The sequence below is a fragment of the Falco rusticolus genome, chromosome Z (assembly GCF_015220075.1).
Source record: "Falco rusticolus isolate bFalRus1 chromosome Z, bFalRus1.pri, whole genome shotgun sequence".
NCBI classification, from domain to species: Eukaryota; Metazoa; Chordata; class Aves; order Falconiformes; family Falconidae; genus Falco; species Falco rusticolus.
Genome location: NC_051210.1, coordinates 69916538 through 69933010, shown reverse-complemented (window position 1 = coordinate 69933010; position 16473 = coordinate 69916538). Strand labels below are relative to the sequence as shown.

General features: G+C 41.5%; 1 protein-coding gene across 3 annotated transcripts in view; it reads right to left on the bottom strand.

Annotated features, from left to right (window-relative positions):
- Positions 1–1222: 1222 nt before the first annotated feature.
- Positions 1223–16473, bottom strand: part of DAB2 (DAB adaptor protein 2) — a 23017-nt gene continuing 7766 nt past the window's right edge. Inside the window, exons 2-13 of one of the 3 annotated variants that reach the window (XM_037372843.1) lie at positions 15615–15737; positions 14313–14452; positions 13479–13577; positions 13021–13152; positions 10718–10801; positions 9904–9966; positions 7751–8047; positions 6438–6576; positions 5321–5839; positions 4697–4788; positions 3832–3896; positions 1223–3148 (exon numbers count right to left, since the gene is read on the bottom strand). In XM_037372843.1, the coding sequence (XP_037228740.1) occupies positions 3837–3896; positions 4697–4788; positions 5321–5839; positions 6438–6576; positions 7751–8047; positions 9904–9966; positions 10718–10801; positions 13021–13152; positions 13479–13577; positions 14313–14452; positions 15615–15708 (1719 nt within the window). In that variant the 5' untranslated portion in view covers positions 15709–15737 and the 3' untranslated portion in view covers positions 1223–3148; positions 3832–3836. Of the gene's footprint in view, positions 3149–3831; positions 3897–4696; positions 4789–5320; positions 5840–6437; positions 6577–7408; positions 8048–9903; positions 9967–10717; positions 10802–13020; positions 13153–13478; positions 13578–14312; positions 14453–15614; positions 15738–16473 lie in introns of all 3 variants that reach the window. The other 2 variants (XM_037372840.1, XM_037372841.1) reach the window with 2 other exon arrangements.

Sequence of the window (16473 nt, the reverse complement as noted above, 5' to 3'; positions counted from 1 at the left end):
CGCCAGTGCCCAGTGCAGGGGGACAGCACTGCCCTGGCCCTGCTGGCCACGCTGTTCCCGGCACCAGCCAGGCTGCTGCTGGCCTCCTTGGCCACCTGGGCACACACAGCTGGCTCATCTTCAGCTGGGTGTCAACCAGCCCCCCCCAGGTCCTTTTCTGCCAGGCAGCTCTCCACTGCCACAGCAGTGACTCATGTAAGGAGCAAACGGTTCCTAAAGCAGAGCTGTTTACAAGAGCAAGTTCAGCTTCTAACATTTTTGGAATCATTTGAGGTACTGGAATAATAAAGCCCCAAGATTCCTTTTTCTTTCTTCCCCAGCCCATATAAAAGAACAACACAATTTTTTATTGTTTTGAAGGAGACTAAAACTCTTGTAGCTTTTACTCTGTCACCAAAACCCAAACCACGGCTACCTCTTTATTTGTGCATTCCTATTCAGCAGTTTGCTGTAATCCAGTTTTAAGGCATCATGTGTTGGACACAGTCACAAGACAGAACTAACTCATAAATAACCTGCTGTTTAACTGTTAAGAATTAAGTATTTGGATGCAAGCTTAAAATAATCATCTAGTATAAGGATATTCCAAGTTACCATGGGCAAGTAAAAAAAATTACTTTTAATTATTTCTGTTCCTCACTTTTTGTGGCAGGGAAAGGGGAGTGTGTACAATAGGGCAGGCTTTTTTTTCCCCCTATTCAGTCCTTATTTTGAGATAACTTCATTTAGAGGAATTTAAATCTGATGCAGCCTTAGTCCATCTTGATGAGTTCAGTTGCACTAATCTAATTTGTTGAGCAAGAATGTGAGACACGGACACTTGTAATATTGTGTTGTTTCATCGTACCTATTTAAATTGATGTTATATACACCAGTACAGCTCATGGCTCTTTAAAACAGAGACTAAATCAGAGTAAACAGCTATTCAAACTAAGCTGGCAGACCAGCAAGTGTCTTTGGCCAGTGTGTAAGAGGTCTTGCTAACTAGCTCTTAGTGATGATCCAGATAGCTATTTCAAAACTCCAGCACAGCAGGACTGTTAAATTTAGCTTGACCAGCAAATAGTCATTTAGATGCTTAACTCAAATGATGGTAAACACATTCTTCACTCAAGCACTGAGACAGTCAATTGGTGTTTATTTTAGTTCTAATGTTATCCAAATGCTACATTATATGTTGCCATGCAGCCAAAATAAGTAAAAAGAAATCAGTGATTCTCTGTAAAGCACCATAAGACTTTTATTTCAAGCTGGATACTGACTTCCTTTCGATGAGTTATTTTCAATGCCTTAACCATACAAATCAAACTGTATTAAAGGTAAGCAAGCAAGCACCCGTTCTATATATATTTACACTAAGCTGACAGTTACAGCTCCGTCTCCAGTATTAAAGCCTAGTCAAACAATAACTTTCTCATGGATTTATTCTTTTTAGCCATCTACATTAAAGGATTTGTAAAATTTCTTCTGAACATAAGCTAAATGCTCAGGCTGAGCAGCTAATGGGATAAGCTTCAAGTGACAGTTTACTAAGTCAGCTGGGAATTTTAGTTTTTACTGTGGGACAGGATTTGTTGAACAGGGCTGATGCCAGAAACTACAGGAAGACTGATCAGGCTCTAAACTAAGCTCCTAGTGTCAACTAGGCCACAAGATCGAGTTATGGAGAACAGAATCAACAGTCACACTGTTTGCTTGCCATGAAAAGTTGCTTTTATTTAGTGTCATTAGTTAACACCACTTGAGATACTACAGTTTTATATAACAGTGTAATGTCCATAAGTTTCTGCATTTCCAGTTTGCAACACATAAATTCATGGCTTCTTTTGCCTTACAGAAAGTGCAAGAGAGGTTTATATACAAGACTAATTGCATGACTGGGTGAATTTTTACTAAGGCTGTATCCAAGTTGACTTTCTTAGCTCTCCAGTTCAGCAGCTGCTTAGGCTTTTGATTTTACTATTTCAAGTTTATACTTAGCATTAACAGAAAGACCTCTGACACATTAGCCACCATCACTGGCCAAGAACGTAAGTGTTACAGTCAGTTAAAGATCTGTTTGTAAAGAGGTTCTTTAGAAAGGCATTGTTTTCAAGAGATGGAGGACTACCTCACATTAACGGCACAGAGGTGGTACATTTGTTCACAAGGAATCTAGGCAGAGAGTGAAGCCATGATTGTCTTTTTGCTTTCTAACATACTGGAAATATGCCACACCTACACCATATGACAACTCAAACCAGGAAACATCAGGGACATTCACTGAAGTATATGCAAGAAGCCTATCTGCTTGTTCCATTTGTCTGCCAAGCCACCGTAATAGAAAAGCGATGCTAGCAGATTTCCCTCTCTGAAAAAATCATATTAACACCGAGACAACAGTTACTTGTCCATTACTACCCCAATGTTCTGCAAGAAGTGTTTCAGCTTATCTGACAGTACAGTGTAAGCTTTAGTACTCAGGACTCCAGCAGTTCTGTTATAGACCCCACAGTTAGTCCCTTATTACACATTTATGGCAGAATGATACTTTACTATTAGTTAAATAGACAGGTATCAGGTGGTTTTTTTCCCCCACTCTCACAGAATTTGTCTTTGTGGCTCACAGACCAAGTCATAGGTCCAGTCACTACTTAGAACTGAGTAGTGTCCACTTAACTTCACAACTGGCTGCTGTTGTGATAACAGGCAACTGACCAAGTTGTTTAAGCTGTGGAGCTTTTACTACTAGTTCAGTTCCCCTATGTGACAGAAACACTTCCTCCCCAGGTACATTCAGTTCCTGTATTTTAGGACAGTAAGTGCTACAGAATTGTGAGGACTGTGTGAACAAGACACATGACTTGGTGCTTGTAAGACACACGACAAAACTTCTGTGGAAGCCTGCAAAGAACTAAAGTAAAGTTAACATCCACCAATTTGAATTTGGGTCTCCAGCATGAGTCTGAGTCCAACTGTCCATTTTCTTTGCCCTGAATTATCATCTTCACAGCATGTTCTCCAAGGGTTTGTGTTTCAGTCTACTTGGACATGTTTTAGATTATCATCATGGAACAGCAGCAGGAGTGGCAGACAGGAGAGTGAAACATGAAGAAAAATCACGTTGAGAAGAGGTCCAGTTAATCCATTCGTCCTTTGCTGGTTATGCCTAGTATGATGAAAAGTACTAGGGTTAGGATGGCTGTAAGTTAGGTTTTATTGCTTAAATTAACTTAAAGCCACTGAGAACAAAACCAAAGCAATAAATAGCACATTTGTCTTCTGTTAGAAGCCAGACAGTATTTCAGCAGAAGACTTCAGAGTTGTGGCAGAGAATGAAAATTGTTACTTTGACAGTTCATGTTGTCTAGTCAATTGTATGAAAGTTTGAGTTAGTTTGTAGTAACAAAAGCTCACTTGATCTGTTTTTACTCCAATTCACCCAGAGTACAAACCCACAATTATTGAGAAGACTAAACTTCAGAAAGCTGCATGGAGCACTGCATGCCACTCTCTAGAAGAGATGTCAGAAGGAATTTAGTCAAGCCCCTGAGTTTTGCAGCACATATTTACTCATTAACTTTCCTCAAGGAAAGGAAATCTAGTTCTATTGAGACCTTGAGTCTGCGGAAGACTAAAATATTTCTAAGAAAGTGAAGCTGGCTAGGCTTAGCCAGAATGCAGCTGTGTACAAGGCTCAGTAGGGGTACTCCAGCAGAAGAGTTCTAGGAACTGTTTGCTATACTTCAGAGGAGCATCAGAGTTAAGCTAGTATAGCTTTTAGCCAGCTCTTTACCAAAGGTTTTCTGATTCAGTTTCAGAGAATGAAGTAGGTTGTCTGATTAGACTTACCTGACCTATACAAATGGGTGGCCAAAAGGATCATCAAAAGGTCCAGAAGATGATTTCTGAGATTTCTTTTAAGAAAAGAGAGATCATAGGCTCTTAGGAAATATCCAAGTTTCACCAACTTTACTCTACGTGGCTGTATCGGCTAGCTCCTGTTCCAAACATCTTCTGGAAAGAATGCTGCAGAGTCCTTCCTAAATACACAATAGCTGTACTGCTTTAACAAGAGAAAAGGGCTCTAAAGCCATGTGAATAGTTATACCTTGCTTCAGACCAGGGTCTTTCAGAAAAGCAATATGTGCTTACTGGACATTCATTTGGAGCTGAGCCAGCATTGTCATGATGAGATCTGTTTTAGCCAAGTGCTAGATATCTTAAGTCAGCATTCTGGAAGTAAGCCAGAGTTTCCACCAAGGGCTTCAAATACTGTGTCCCAAAGGGACTGACGTGGTTAAGCCACTTCCTTCCCCAGCAGGTACTGAACATGGGAGCGTCCCATCTGTTCAGCATGAGATGCACAGTCTACGTGCTCAGTCTGCTCCACAGGAAGGTAAGTGGAAGACTTCTGCAGCTACATTATTTTTACAGTCTCTTGTAGAAGCTCTCAATACTGAAGAACTTCTTGCTAGGGCTTGCGGCTTAGGGAACGGGTTGCAGACCCAAGCCAAATGGAATCATACTTTGTTAGCCTTCCTGCAACAAGTGCCCTCTGTTAGATTAAATATTAGCCTCAGACATGCAAGTAGTTCTGTTCCGCAGCCTCTGAAGCCAGAGCTAAGCCAGTGCTCAAACACAAGCACACCTGCTAAGGAGAAAGAAAGTGTTTTGTTTTGGGGTTTTGGTTTGTTTTTTTTTTTTTTCTACTTACGGAGAAGGCACTGTCAGGCTTTATTTTAGCTTGACCTTCAAGCTGACCATGACCTGGCAGCACACTGGATCGGGGAACAGGCATTGGCAGTTCTAAGGAAAAGAAGCATACTGCTATAATCACAACAGCTTTATTAAGTACTCAGCTTTGCCTGTATAGCAATGCCAAAGCCCATCTAATTAGATACACACACACACCCCCCCAGTAGCTGCTTTGAGTGACCTCACAGTTTCATCTTTTGCTTGTCCCTCACTGCACTTAAGCTAGGTGGGACTTCTAACACTGTACAGACCTAGTTTACTTTATTCTAGTCGAGTAGTTCAGGCACCAGGTGTCAGTGTTTGGCCACTGACACTGGTCAATTCTGTAACGTTATTAGGGGAGACAGTCCTTCAACTCAGTTTCAGTAATGATTGGATGAATTTTTAGTTCTGTCAGAAGAACTATAGTGAAGAAGAAAATAGTGAACCCTGAGCAACTATCCAGGCAGAATTAAAAAAAAAAAAAGGAATTTTACCAGTCATTTTGGCAGACAGCCTCTAGCTTCCATGTCACCATGATCTGTACTATCTTGAGAAATACCTAGCTTACTACAAAAATAATTGCTGAAAGCTCCAGAAGCACCTGAAAGGCTTTGCTGCTCTCCTCTCCTTGCTGGTACTGCAGGCAGCTTTGTCAGCTGGAGGTCTTTGAATATTTCCATGACATCCTTTGTCTCTTTATCACCAAGTGGATCCAGATGAATAAAAACATCACTCTCTTTCTTGGATAACTCCTTCTGAGGTGCAGTTCTAGGTGGTGGCTGAGGTAGGCTAACTGTTGACGACGTGGAGGGCAGTACAGATGACATCTGAGTAGGTAGTGTTGAAGATGGGAACATGCTACTCTGGAAAGGGTTTGCAGCACTGGATGGCTGCTCCCATGAACTAGATGTAACTTGCACTGACTGTGTCCAGAGACTGGACAGCTGAGGTACTGCTGGACCAGAAGATGCAGGCTGGCTCCAGCTTGGCTCTGCTTGAGTGCCAAAGGCAAGCGGCTGAGTAACTCCTGTAGGCTGAGCAGACTTCATAGACCCAGGAAAGACTGGTGCAGCCTGAGTGAAGGAAGGTGCAATCCATCGTGAAGTTACTGGCAAGCCACCTGGGGGGAGATTGTTATTATACAGCACTTCAGTGATCTGAGGACCTCAAGCAGGAGTGCATCAATTCCACTGAGGGTACCATCAAAACATTTTTTCATGTACTGTTTGCAAAAATCTGTTGAATTAAACTTAAAAATCAAGTCATTTTGGGTTGAGGGTGGGGGCAGGAGAAGGGGGATAACATTTTTTACTTTGCTCCATTTCAGTCCTGGAAGAACAGAATAGTGGTTGATGTAACAGAAGGAGGGACATACTTAGTCCTAGCACAGAAGTGACAGATGCATTTGCCATGTAGTTACTCCTGTGTAAGTGATACTTTTGACTTTGCAGCAGTGTTACTGTAGCCTCCCAATTGTGCCTGCCTCACTTGCACCTTGTGTACCTGAAGCAGCAATCTGCTGTCAAAGTTTAGGTAAAAAACCCTGTTCCAGTTAAGGATGCACAGTTTAGGCCTCTGTTCACAGGACTTAATAGTTTAGGGCAGACAGCACAAGGATTAAAGGGCATAGCACTACATGTGACATCAAGGAAAACCAGAACCCCTCTTTTGCTGTTAGCAGCTTAGACTGGAGCAAGACCTCCACTTTGTGAACTAACCTAAACCAGCCACTGAAGGTGTTTTGAAGAGGTTCACTGGACTAGTTGGCACAGCTCCTGTTTGTGCCACTGAGGGAAAGCTAAATTTCTCTGTAGTCGGCCCAAAGGTGTCTGAGCTGAACAAGTCTTTTGGTGCAATCTAAAGAAAAAAAAAAAGCTTTGTGAGATGGCATAGCAGAACACATTATCATGACCAATACTCCCTAGTCCAGAGCTAAAAGCTTTTATTTCAGCTAGAGCAGAGGGTTTTCATATACCCTTTAGAGACCAAGCATAAGAGTTTTAAACTTCACCATTTTGTTCATGCTTATTGAGAAGCATAGCATTAAGCAGGCATATTATTAGTAGTCACAAGTCAACAGCAGAAGAATGTCTTGAAGTGACTGAATTATTTACTATCATAATGAGCTTCCCTCTGCCCCACACCCCTCTAAACATTCCTCTTCAGTCTGCAGTGACCCTTGTGGTCGTGGCAAGGTCAGCAATGTAGTTTTGCATCATTAGAGTCCAAGACAAATGCAGCTAACCCAGACCCACCCTGTGTCTAATCAGGCAAATTGCTGAGATTGCCCTCAGTAGGCAGGCACTGAGAAACTACACAGGTTTCTGTAAGCTAGTACCAGTACCTCATTGTTATGAAACCACAGGTTAGTGGGCATACAGCTATCATAACAGCTTCTGGCATTATATCAAGTGTCAATATACATAGCAGCATACTTACCAGACCTTTACAGAAGCATGGCAGCATTAAGGAAGAGAGCATATAATTTAGTGACCATAACTACTATGTATCATTCATGAATGTTAGAATATACCACGGCCACAGAGATGTTAGAGTAAGCATTGCAGGCAGCAGAGACGTGTTGTGAAGCTATTTAGCCAGTTACACAGGATGAAGAAAGGGCTTCCTTCACCCAGCCTCTCCAAATAAGAGCATGCGTGTCACCATTAATTACTTGAACATTGTTCACCTTGACAGACCTCCTTCCTCTTCCTGGCTTGATACTTTGTGGTGGTGGGTTAATTGTAATAGACTCATGTGATACGAGCTGGATATTGTTTTCAGAATCCAGCTTTACTCCATTCTGCAGAGATACTCCTTTGGAAGAACCTTCCACAAATAGGTTTGATGGGGCTTTAAGGAAGCCATTCTGTTCTCTCTCTGGTACCCCATTTAGAGTTCTTGCTGCATTCAACTTACTCTCCAGTGGCCACTGGCTTGTTAGTGCTTCTTGTTTGCCAGTTCTACTAGAAATCTGGTCAAACTGTTTACCAAAGTAATCAATATCACCATTTGAAGCACTATTACCCACCGGTGTCGAGGTACTCAGACTTTCCTCCATCTGATCAGCAGATCTTAGAGTGTCAGATGAAAGCTGTGCAGACAGGTCATTTTGTTCAAAAGGATCGTCACTGAAAGGGTCTGAACTAGGTGTGGGAAAGAAGCTGAGACTGGTAGATAAAGAAGAACTCTCAGAGAAGAAGACTGACTGTGGCTTTCGTTGTGGAGAAGAAGTTGTGATGGCATTCAGGAAGAAATCCTCTTGTGTAAAAATCTGTTTGGTCTCAATTTCAGAATTCAGATCCACTAACAGAATCTCTTTATCTTCCTATTTGTTCAGAAAGAAAAATAAAATTAGTTTTATGTAGGACTTGCTGCATAATCCACAAGCTCAAGGAAAACAGATGCAAAAGGAGAGATCCTAGCATCCAATACATTGCACTAGTAAGTATTCAAAGTTAACAGTGAAATTGCACTAAAGCTTCATCTTACAAGTCATTAAGGCAAACACTTCTGGCTGTGGTCAAGTGACAGCTACTTAGTTTTAGAAACTCAATGTTTAAAGCACCTGTTTTAAGATCCCTTAGATGAATATCAGACTTTTGTTCTACAGCCTAGAGACTGTAGAGTCATTAAGAACTAATTACACTGAGGCTTTCACTTGAGCCAAGAACCACTGTTTGAGTTCTACTCCTTTGTTTTGACAAGTTGCGAAATCACACTGCCTCAGTGTGACTTCAAGCTGCAGTCTCAGCTTCAGAGTAAGCTTGGAGAGCTATTTGCCAGTGGAAGATGTTAACATGCCATCTCTCCACCAAGCAGAGAGTATAAGGGTAAGACCTGGTCACTAACTGGATTAACAGCACCAATTGTATCATGGCTGATGGTGGCTTACAGTGCCAGAATAAACTAGTAGGATTTTTGAAGTCACACCAAGCTATGACAGGGTTTATGCACACTTTTGTGGAGTTAGGTCACACCTTAAGCTACACTACTCATCTAGAATGGCCAGGAGTCCACACTGAGGGACTTACTTAAGGATTCACTTGTCCACAAAATGAGATTCAGCTTTAAAGTTCTTTAGCAGAGTTTCTCCAATAGCTCTTATACCAGCACATGCATGTACTGCTAGTACATACTTCTAAGATCTGACTAGAGAGGTGGGCCCATGCAAACCTCGTTAAGTTCAATAAGGCCAAATACAAAGTCCTGCACCTAGGTCAGGACAATCCCAAACACAGATACAGACTGGGTGATGAGTGAATTGAAAGCAGCCCTGCAGATAAGCACTTGGGGGAACTGGTGGGTGGAAAACTGAATATGAGCCAGCAGTATACACTCACAACCCAGAAAAGCCAATCGCATCCTGGGATGTGCCAAAAGCAGCATGGTCAGCAGGTCGAGGAAGGTGATTCTCTCTCTCTAATTCACTCCGGTGAGACCCCACCTAGAGTACTGTGTTCAGCTTTGGGGCCTTAAACATAAGGTCACGGACCTGCCTGAGCAGGTCCAGAAGAGGGCCATGAACACTATCAAGGGCCTGAAGCACCTCCCCTATGAGGACAGGCTGAGAGTGTTGAGGTCGTTTAGCACAAGAGAAGGCTTGGGGGAGACCTTCTAGCAGCCTTCCAATACCTAAAGGGGGCCTACAGGAAAGCTGGAAAGGGACTTTTCACAAGGGCATGTAGTGACAGGACAAGGAGTAGTGCCTTTAAGTTGAAAAAGGGTAGATTTAGATTAGATGTTAGGAAGAAATTCTTGGCTGCGAGGGTGGTGACACACTGGCACAGGTTGCCCAGAGAAGCTGTGGATGCCCCATCCCTGGCAGTGTTCAAGGACAGGCTGGATGGGGCTTTGAGCAACCTGGGCTAGTGGAAGGTGTCCCTGTCCATGGCAGGGGGGTTGGAACTAGATGGTCTTTAAGGTTGTTTCCAATCCAAATCATTCCATGACTGACAGTACAGTCTGTCATGCAGTTTCAAGTGAGCTCTGCTGGATAAGAACGACATTAGCTACTCTAGTTAGTAAGTAGGTACTATTATAGCCTTAAGACACTAGTACAGTGATGATAACTAGACAGATTCCTCCATGAAACCAGAACTAACAAAACCCCCAGATCTCATTACTAGGAATAAGTTTGTTGTCAAAGCAAGAGCCAAGATAGTCAAGATAGACTCTACTTACTGTGAGACTGCTCATATCAGGAGATGTTGACGTATCCTCAAACAAGTTCATCTTGTCAGCTCCCTTGAAATATTGAAAGAATTGGTATCTGTTAGAGCTATTGCAACAGCAAAAATCAAGCATTATGCAGCAGATCTACTGTAAACACTTCTGTAAATGCTGCATTTTCCACACCATGTGGAGACAGTTATAAACTCCTTAAGGGCATCCGATTACAGTTCTAAAATTAAACCTACCAGTTCTGTTTTGTCAGCTTGATCAGCTGGTAGTGGTTTACTACCATTCTGTAAAGGATTGATAACAGCATCAGCAATAATTAGGATATCAAGATTTGTCTTAAGCAAGGGTCTTGCAGGCTTCAAAGAGCAAGTGATGGAAAGAGGAAGTATGCAGGAGATCACTACTCAGTATTAGTTCTGTAGGACCCTTTTACCCCCATTTCAATGAACCTGGGCATCTGACATTGCCTCTGTAATGTGTAAAGAAAGTCAAAGCTAGTTGTGTTTGCAACAGCATACCTGATGAAGTGAAGCTGAGTTTGAGTGACTTACCTCAGTCTTACTTGCTTCTTTCACTCTAAAGAAAAGAAGGGTTTTAGTACCTAGACATCATGCAGCATATCCAAAGCCTCTCACTTTGGAGAGCTTACCAGACCTAGGAGGTAATTAAACTGCTGATACAACTACCAACTAATGACTTCAAGTGATCCCAGACTTAGACTTCGGTGTAAAGTCTTAGAGCCTAAAAGCCAAGTCATAGCTGCAGCAAGCTTTATTTCTATGCAGACTAATGCAATTTCTATAATTTTACTCACCTTTTGGTTGTTTTCATCTTCCTTCTTCTTCATATTATAAATTAGTTGGAAAAGGTCCTTAAGATCCACAACTAGAGGCTCAGCCTGTAGAAGAATGTAGATTTTAGGCCATGGACTTCTACTGAAGCAAGCTGTGAGCAAGCCAGATTTTCCTAAATGATGTAACAGTAAGGTTGAGGTAACAGGAAAAGGAAGAGTTTAAAGAACTGCCTCCATACAAGACAGCTTATGTAGAATCCAATGGTAATGGGCCACAGCCAGCTTAGAACTGTTGTTAACTCTGCAGGGGAAGTGGCTGTATTTGTGCTAAGCCTACTGTGGTTTTGAAATCATGCTACAAGATTTTTAGCAAGTATGTGGCAAGTCCTAATCATGTGTCCTCAAAAAGGCAGTTTATCCAAGCTTTCTGGTAGTCTCATGAGAGGAAAAATATTTTGCATCTGTCTGTTCTCTACCAACTCCAACACTGAACCTCAAGAAAGCTTCTACAGCTTTGTTTATTTTGAACAGGATTATAAATATCATTCAGGTGAGATGATCTCTAAGGTCTTTTTCCAAGTCCAACCATTAATCCAGGACTGCCACGTCCATCAATAAATCATGTTGCTCAGCACTGCATCTATGTATTATTTTTTTTTAAACACCTCCGGGGATGGGAATTCCACCACCTCCCTGGGCAGCTGGTTCCAATGCTTGACAACCCTTTCAGTGAAGAAGTTTCTCCTCATGCCCAACCTAAACCTTCCTTGGATGAAAATAATAAATCAGCGAGGCAAGCAAAAAGCAAGTTTATCACCACCTCAAAAGCGTCAAGCATACACCAGCTTTAAGTGGTACCTGTATTAGAATGAAAATTTAGTCTGAATTAGAAACATACTGCATTTCATGCACATCCATTAAGAAGAATGTTTGAGTGGTTGCAGGTTCAGATACACCAATTTGGAACTTTTACTTGAGGCATATAGCACCTGTGTCAGTGTCTAGAGTAGGACAAATAGCCCCATTCAGACACTATCTTTGGCTCGAGCACAGAATCTGTTGAACTGATCTCACTGTTTACACCTGAGCATCACTCTCTCCTAATTAAGGGGTTTAGACATGCAACTGCAGGAAAAGCCATTTGAAGGGTTAAACTTTGAGGCAAACAGTACAGCTGCAGAGTCTAGAGCTGCAGAAGTCCTTACTTCTCAGCTAGACAAGCCTGTGTTAAAAACAACTAGCTGCAAGTCAAGAGCCATCTACAGCTTGGCTAAACTTACAGGATGTCAAGAAGCACCCCACAGTAAAAAGCTCCGAGAGAACAGACAACTCCAGAGTACACAGTGGGCTTTTGTACTTAACCTACCATTCCAGTGAAGCAGATACAACACAGGACTCTGGTTATTTAATAAAACAGGCTTAGGGGAGGGTGTTACAGCTGTTACTGAAGTAACATACCCCAACAAGGAGCCGCTCAGTCCCACCTATAGTGGGTCTGAAGTTGCCAACAGGTTCTCCCAGAGGACAGGCAGGGATGTGCATGAAGAAATTAGTAACTTTGAAGTCCTGGCTTGTCAAGTCATTATAGTGACTAAGCTTGTTGTTAATGTCTTTATAATGATAAATATCTAACTTAAGTTCAAGTCATTTAGGAAACTGCGTAATAGTAGTAATTCCAAGTAGCTTGTTTGCAGTACTGCTTATGTACAGATTCTCTTCAGAGAGATAAACCCTTCACACAGGATTTCTGCATGGGGGAAAAACCTGTCACACAAGGGTCAGAAACCTTCCCAGAAGTAACTCTAGGAGGACCAGACCTGCCACTCTCTGGCCCAAAACACACTACTGCAATTTAGTAAGTCTGTTTTCACTGCTGCACAACACAAAGCATCAGAAGAACTAGATTAGTGGAGTTCTAACACCATTCTTGTTAATTCTGAGTAAGGCTCTGGCTATTTGACTCAAGAATCAGTATTCTCACTGACAGTAACAGGCTACTGCACAGGAAAGCCCATGTCAGAGGCTCTGTTCATCTCACTAATGACTTCCATGGTGCATGGACATGTTAAACAAGGTTAATCATAGTAAGCAAGGCTACTTGAGTCATTTTATTCTGAACTACAGAGAAGCTGAAAAAAGACAAAAGCCTTGGGTGATATAGTGAATTTCTACTGCTCTCCTCCAGGAGAAAAGTCTGTTTATCTGTGCTGGTATTCCACTATACCTCATAGGGCTACAGGCAAAACACTACATCCTTATCACATGTCAAGTGTTTACACAATAGCATTACTCATAGCAAGTGGAAAAGGATGTCTGATCCATACCTGTTGGGCTGTTTTTATGGCAAAAAATTGGTGTTGGCCTTCTCCTCCACATATATAGCCAAAGGCACGACTGTCTGTTACATCCCGAGCAATAAAGGAGATTTTGTTTACCGGATGCTCATGTTCTATGACCTAGAATTGGGAGAAAAGCAAACAAACCAAACTATTGGTTTACATTGCTGAAGACATAATAGCTGCTGTTCTCTGATTTAGAATGATTGGGACAGTTCGAAGGTTTCAGTTCAGATTCACATTTATTAGCCTTTGACTAACCACAATAGTATGTAGCTACCTTTGTAGCAGGAGGCTTCAGCATTACAACCCATTTCACAAGGCAATTTTTATATGTGGAAGGGTAGGGGACGTGATGCCATTAAGAAATTTAGTTCAGATTGGTCAAACTTCCAAGTGCCTCACTTGCTTTAAGAATCACATTAAGAGGACAAGTTGTATCTTACCCCAGTTTTCTCATCTATTATCTTGATACCACAGAGGGAGATGTTCACCCATATCTTCTGTTTGTGTTGACCCTGGGAACGGGCTGCCACTGCCATTTCCTAAAGAGGATGAATACCAAAGTATTGAGACTTCTGTTAGATTGATCTTTAACTTGTTTCCTTACATTTCTCATGAGCCCATGGCTGTGACTGTACTAGTGCTAATCTGGTTACTCCTATGTAACTGTACAGTTAAGAGCAGCGTCTTCCTGCAATATACACCTCACTAAGTTTGAAGTGGTACCTCAGAACTGTGTTGTATTTCCTCTGTATGTGCTAAAGCTTTAAAACTTCCTATCCTAGCTCACAAGACTCTTGCAGCATCTTTAACAGCTTTCCTGACCCGATTGAAGCTATGCATGTGTTCTGCATTCCAGAGGCAATCATCTTTGTTGCTGCAGGGTCTCATTTACTCTTTGGCTTATTTTTATCTCTTGGTGTCACTATTACCACAGGATGCCAACTTGTGCTTTGAGGTCAGTATTAAATTCACGAGGTCAGAGTTCCCCACCCCTCCCTGCCATCCAAAACACAAGCTCACTTTTTATGATCAAGTTTGTACCATTAGCAGCCATACCGGATGCCTAAATAAGACCTAAAGAAGTGTTCCCAAGCTATTAGAGAAACGTTGTCCTTTCAGCAAGAGGTTGCAGCTTTAGAATTAACATCTGTTTAGGATGGTGCTGTTATTACTATATTACCATTAAGCTGTATTTGAAGTTGTGCCAAATTGACTGATTTGCTTTCTGAAGGCTACCCAGAAGTTGTTCCTTACATGCCAGCTCAAGCCCTTACCTTCAGCTTCATCATTGATTCTTGACTCATTTTGTCTCCTCTTGCTTCTGGGACATCATCAAAGCCAATCAGTTTAGCTTTGTATCTTACACCATCACCTTTGAATCTGGCCAGAAGAGATTCATCTGTCTTTTGTAGCCCTGGAAACAAAGAAAAGGTGGGGTTTGTGTGTGTATTATTTTTTTTTTTTCATAAAGACAGAAACAATTATGTTGTGCCTTTTTCTTTTTGAAAAAAAATGACATGTATATACACACCATATAAGTACATATGAAACCTGTCCCTTGAGTGTAGCTAACTAATAACCTTTAGCCCTTCCAGTATGTGCATTGCAAGATAGTTATTCCTTTAAGGTCAGAGTGCTCTTGCAGAGTCTGGCCTCAGTTCAGAGTGGAGTTCAGTCAGTGCTTAATATCTGGGGACTTCAAAACAATTGCCTGCTGCATAAAGAAATATCTATAGGCAACAGCCAAGTAGATATAAGTTCCAAGCAAAGACACCTGGCAGAAATGGTACTCCCCATGGTCACACAAGATATTCGATAAGCCTTTCAGATGTCAGCTCCTAGTTCTGGTGTAGTCAGATCTATTTTTGGTGTGTAAGAGCCTCCTAGTTCCTGTACCAGGACCTTCTATCAACACCATCATTTCTACAATAAATCCTGGTATCCCCACACCTGTAGTCACTTGGTACTGTAGCTAATTTTCTATTTCTGCTGTTCCCACTTCTTAGAACTGCTTGCTTTTCCTCTCTGCATGTTCAATGTCCTTCAAGTGTGTACAGATGTATGTATTTCTGTATGAGGTAGTTAGAATTTTGATAGATTACATCATATAAATCTGTTATCTGATCTAGAATAATTCTCATGAAATTAGTTTTCTAGCTTCTCTGGACTAGAATCTGTATCTGTGTTCAGCATGCCACTCTCTGAAGAGATGGAGGAAGAGAGTTCAGGTTCAGACTGACAGCTATCTGGATGGTCCTGGGTTTGGTCACCTCCTCCAGAGGCTTTCAATTCTCTGGTATTTTGCAACTTGTCAGGCTCAGCAAATTAGTCATTAAACAAGTGGAAGTGAGAGCTTTAGAACTTAAAGCTAGAAAAAACAAAACCACCTTTCGAGCTAAAAGCCTACCTTCCAGTTAGAGTTATGTTTTTTACCAGCTTATTTATTCACTCTTCCAGTCAACTTGACACCACAGAGTTATTTTAACGAAGTTGTGAGAGTGATCTTAGTTTTAAACAGGTGCAAAAGATTAAGAACACTGATTAGAGAAGGTCTACAAGAAGTAAACATTTCTTACCTTTCTTTTTTTCTTTCTTCAAAGGTTGTGCTTTTGGTGAAGCTGGTTCCTCAGGCTGGCTGTTAATAGCAGCCGTTTCGGCTTCACTAGCCATGGTGATCAGATGATGGTCAGCTATGCTTGCTGTAGTTTTTAAAAAAGAAAAAAAACCTATCAGTAGGCAGACATTTTACCCTGAAGGAGAAATCCTCTGATTAGACCTATTAGTCTAGTTTTGTTCTGCTGAACACTGAAGCCCGCTAATGTCTAGAAGTTTTAGTAATGACCACATAGAAAGTCTGACTTGCTGCCTGTTTATCTCAGGCTACAGAAAGCATGAAGTTATGTCCACTAGGTGATAAACCCTCATCTCAGTAATACCTAATCAGTAGATCATGATGACCTACATCCACAGGTTGTAGTTGCATCACCCTGTTTTAATCTGTCAACCTTCAGCTTTTTACTCTGTAAAGCTATTTAAAGAACTTCCAATATTTTGCTCTATTCTCCTTCAGCACTTCATTTCTGTAGGAGGATAGGAGATATTGCAGGAAACTGGAAACTTTTGCTAGGATCTGTTCCAAATACCTATGAAGGTGACACCAGAACACCCAAAAGAAGCCACTAGATCATAACTCATGTTTCTGTAACTAGCAGAATGTTATACCACCCAACAGGTAAAAGCAAATAAATTCCTTAGGCTGCAGACAGTTCCGGTAAAAATCCAAAACAAAACCCAAAACTAGAACTCCACACTCTGCTCTTAACAGTAATCAAGTAACCTTAGATTTAAAAAAAAATAACCCTGCAAGTTCACAGAAACTATGGACTAATATGACTTAACTGTATGCCATGAGACCCTTTTGCCTCTGAGAAAAAA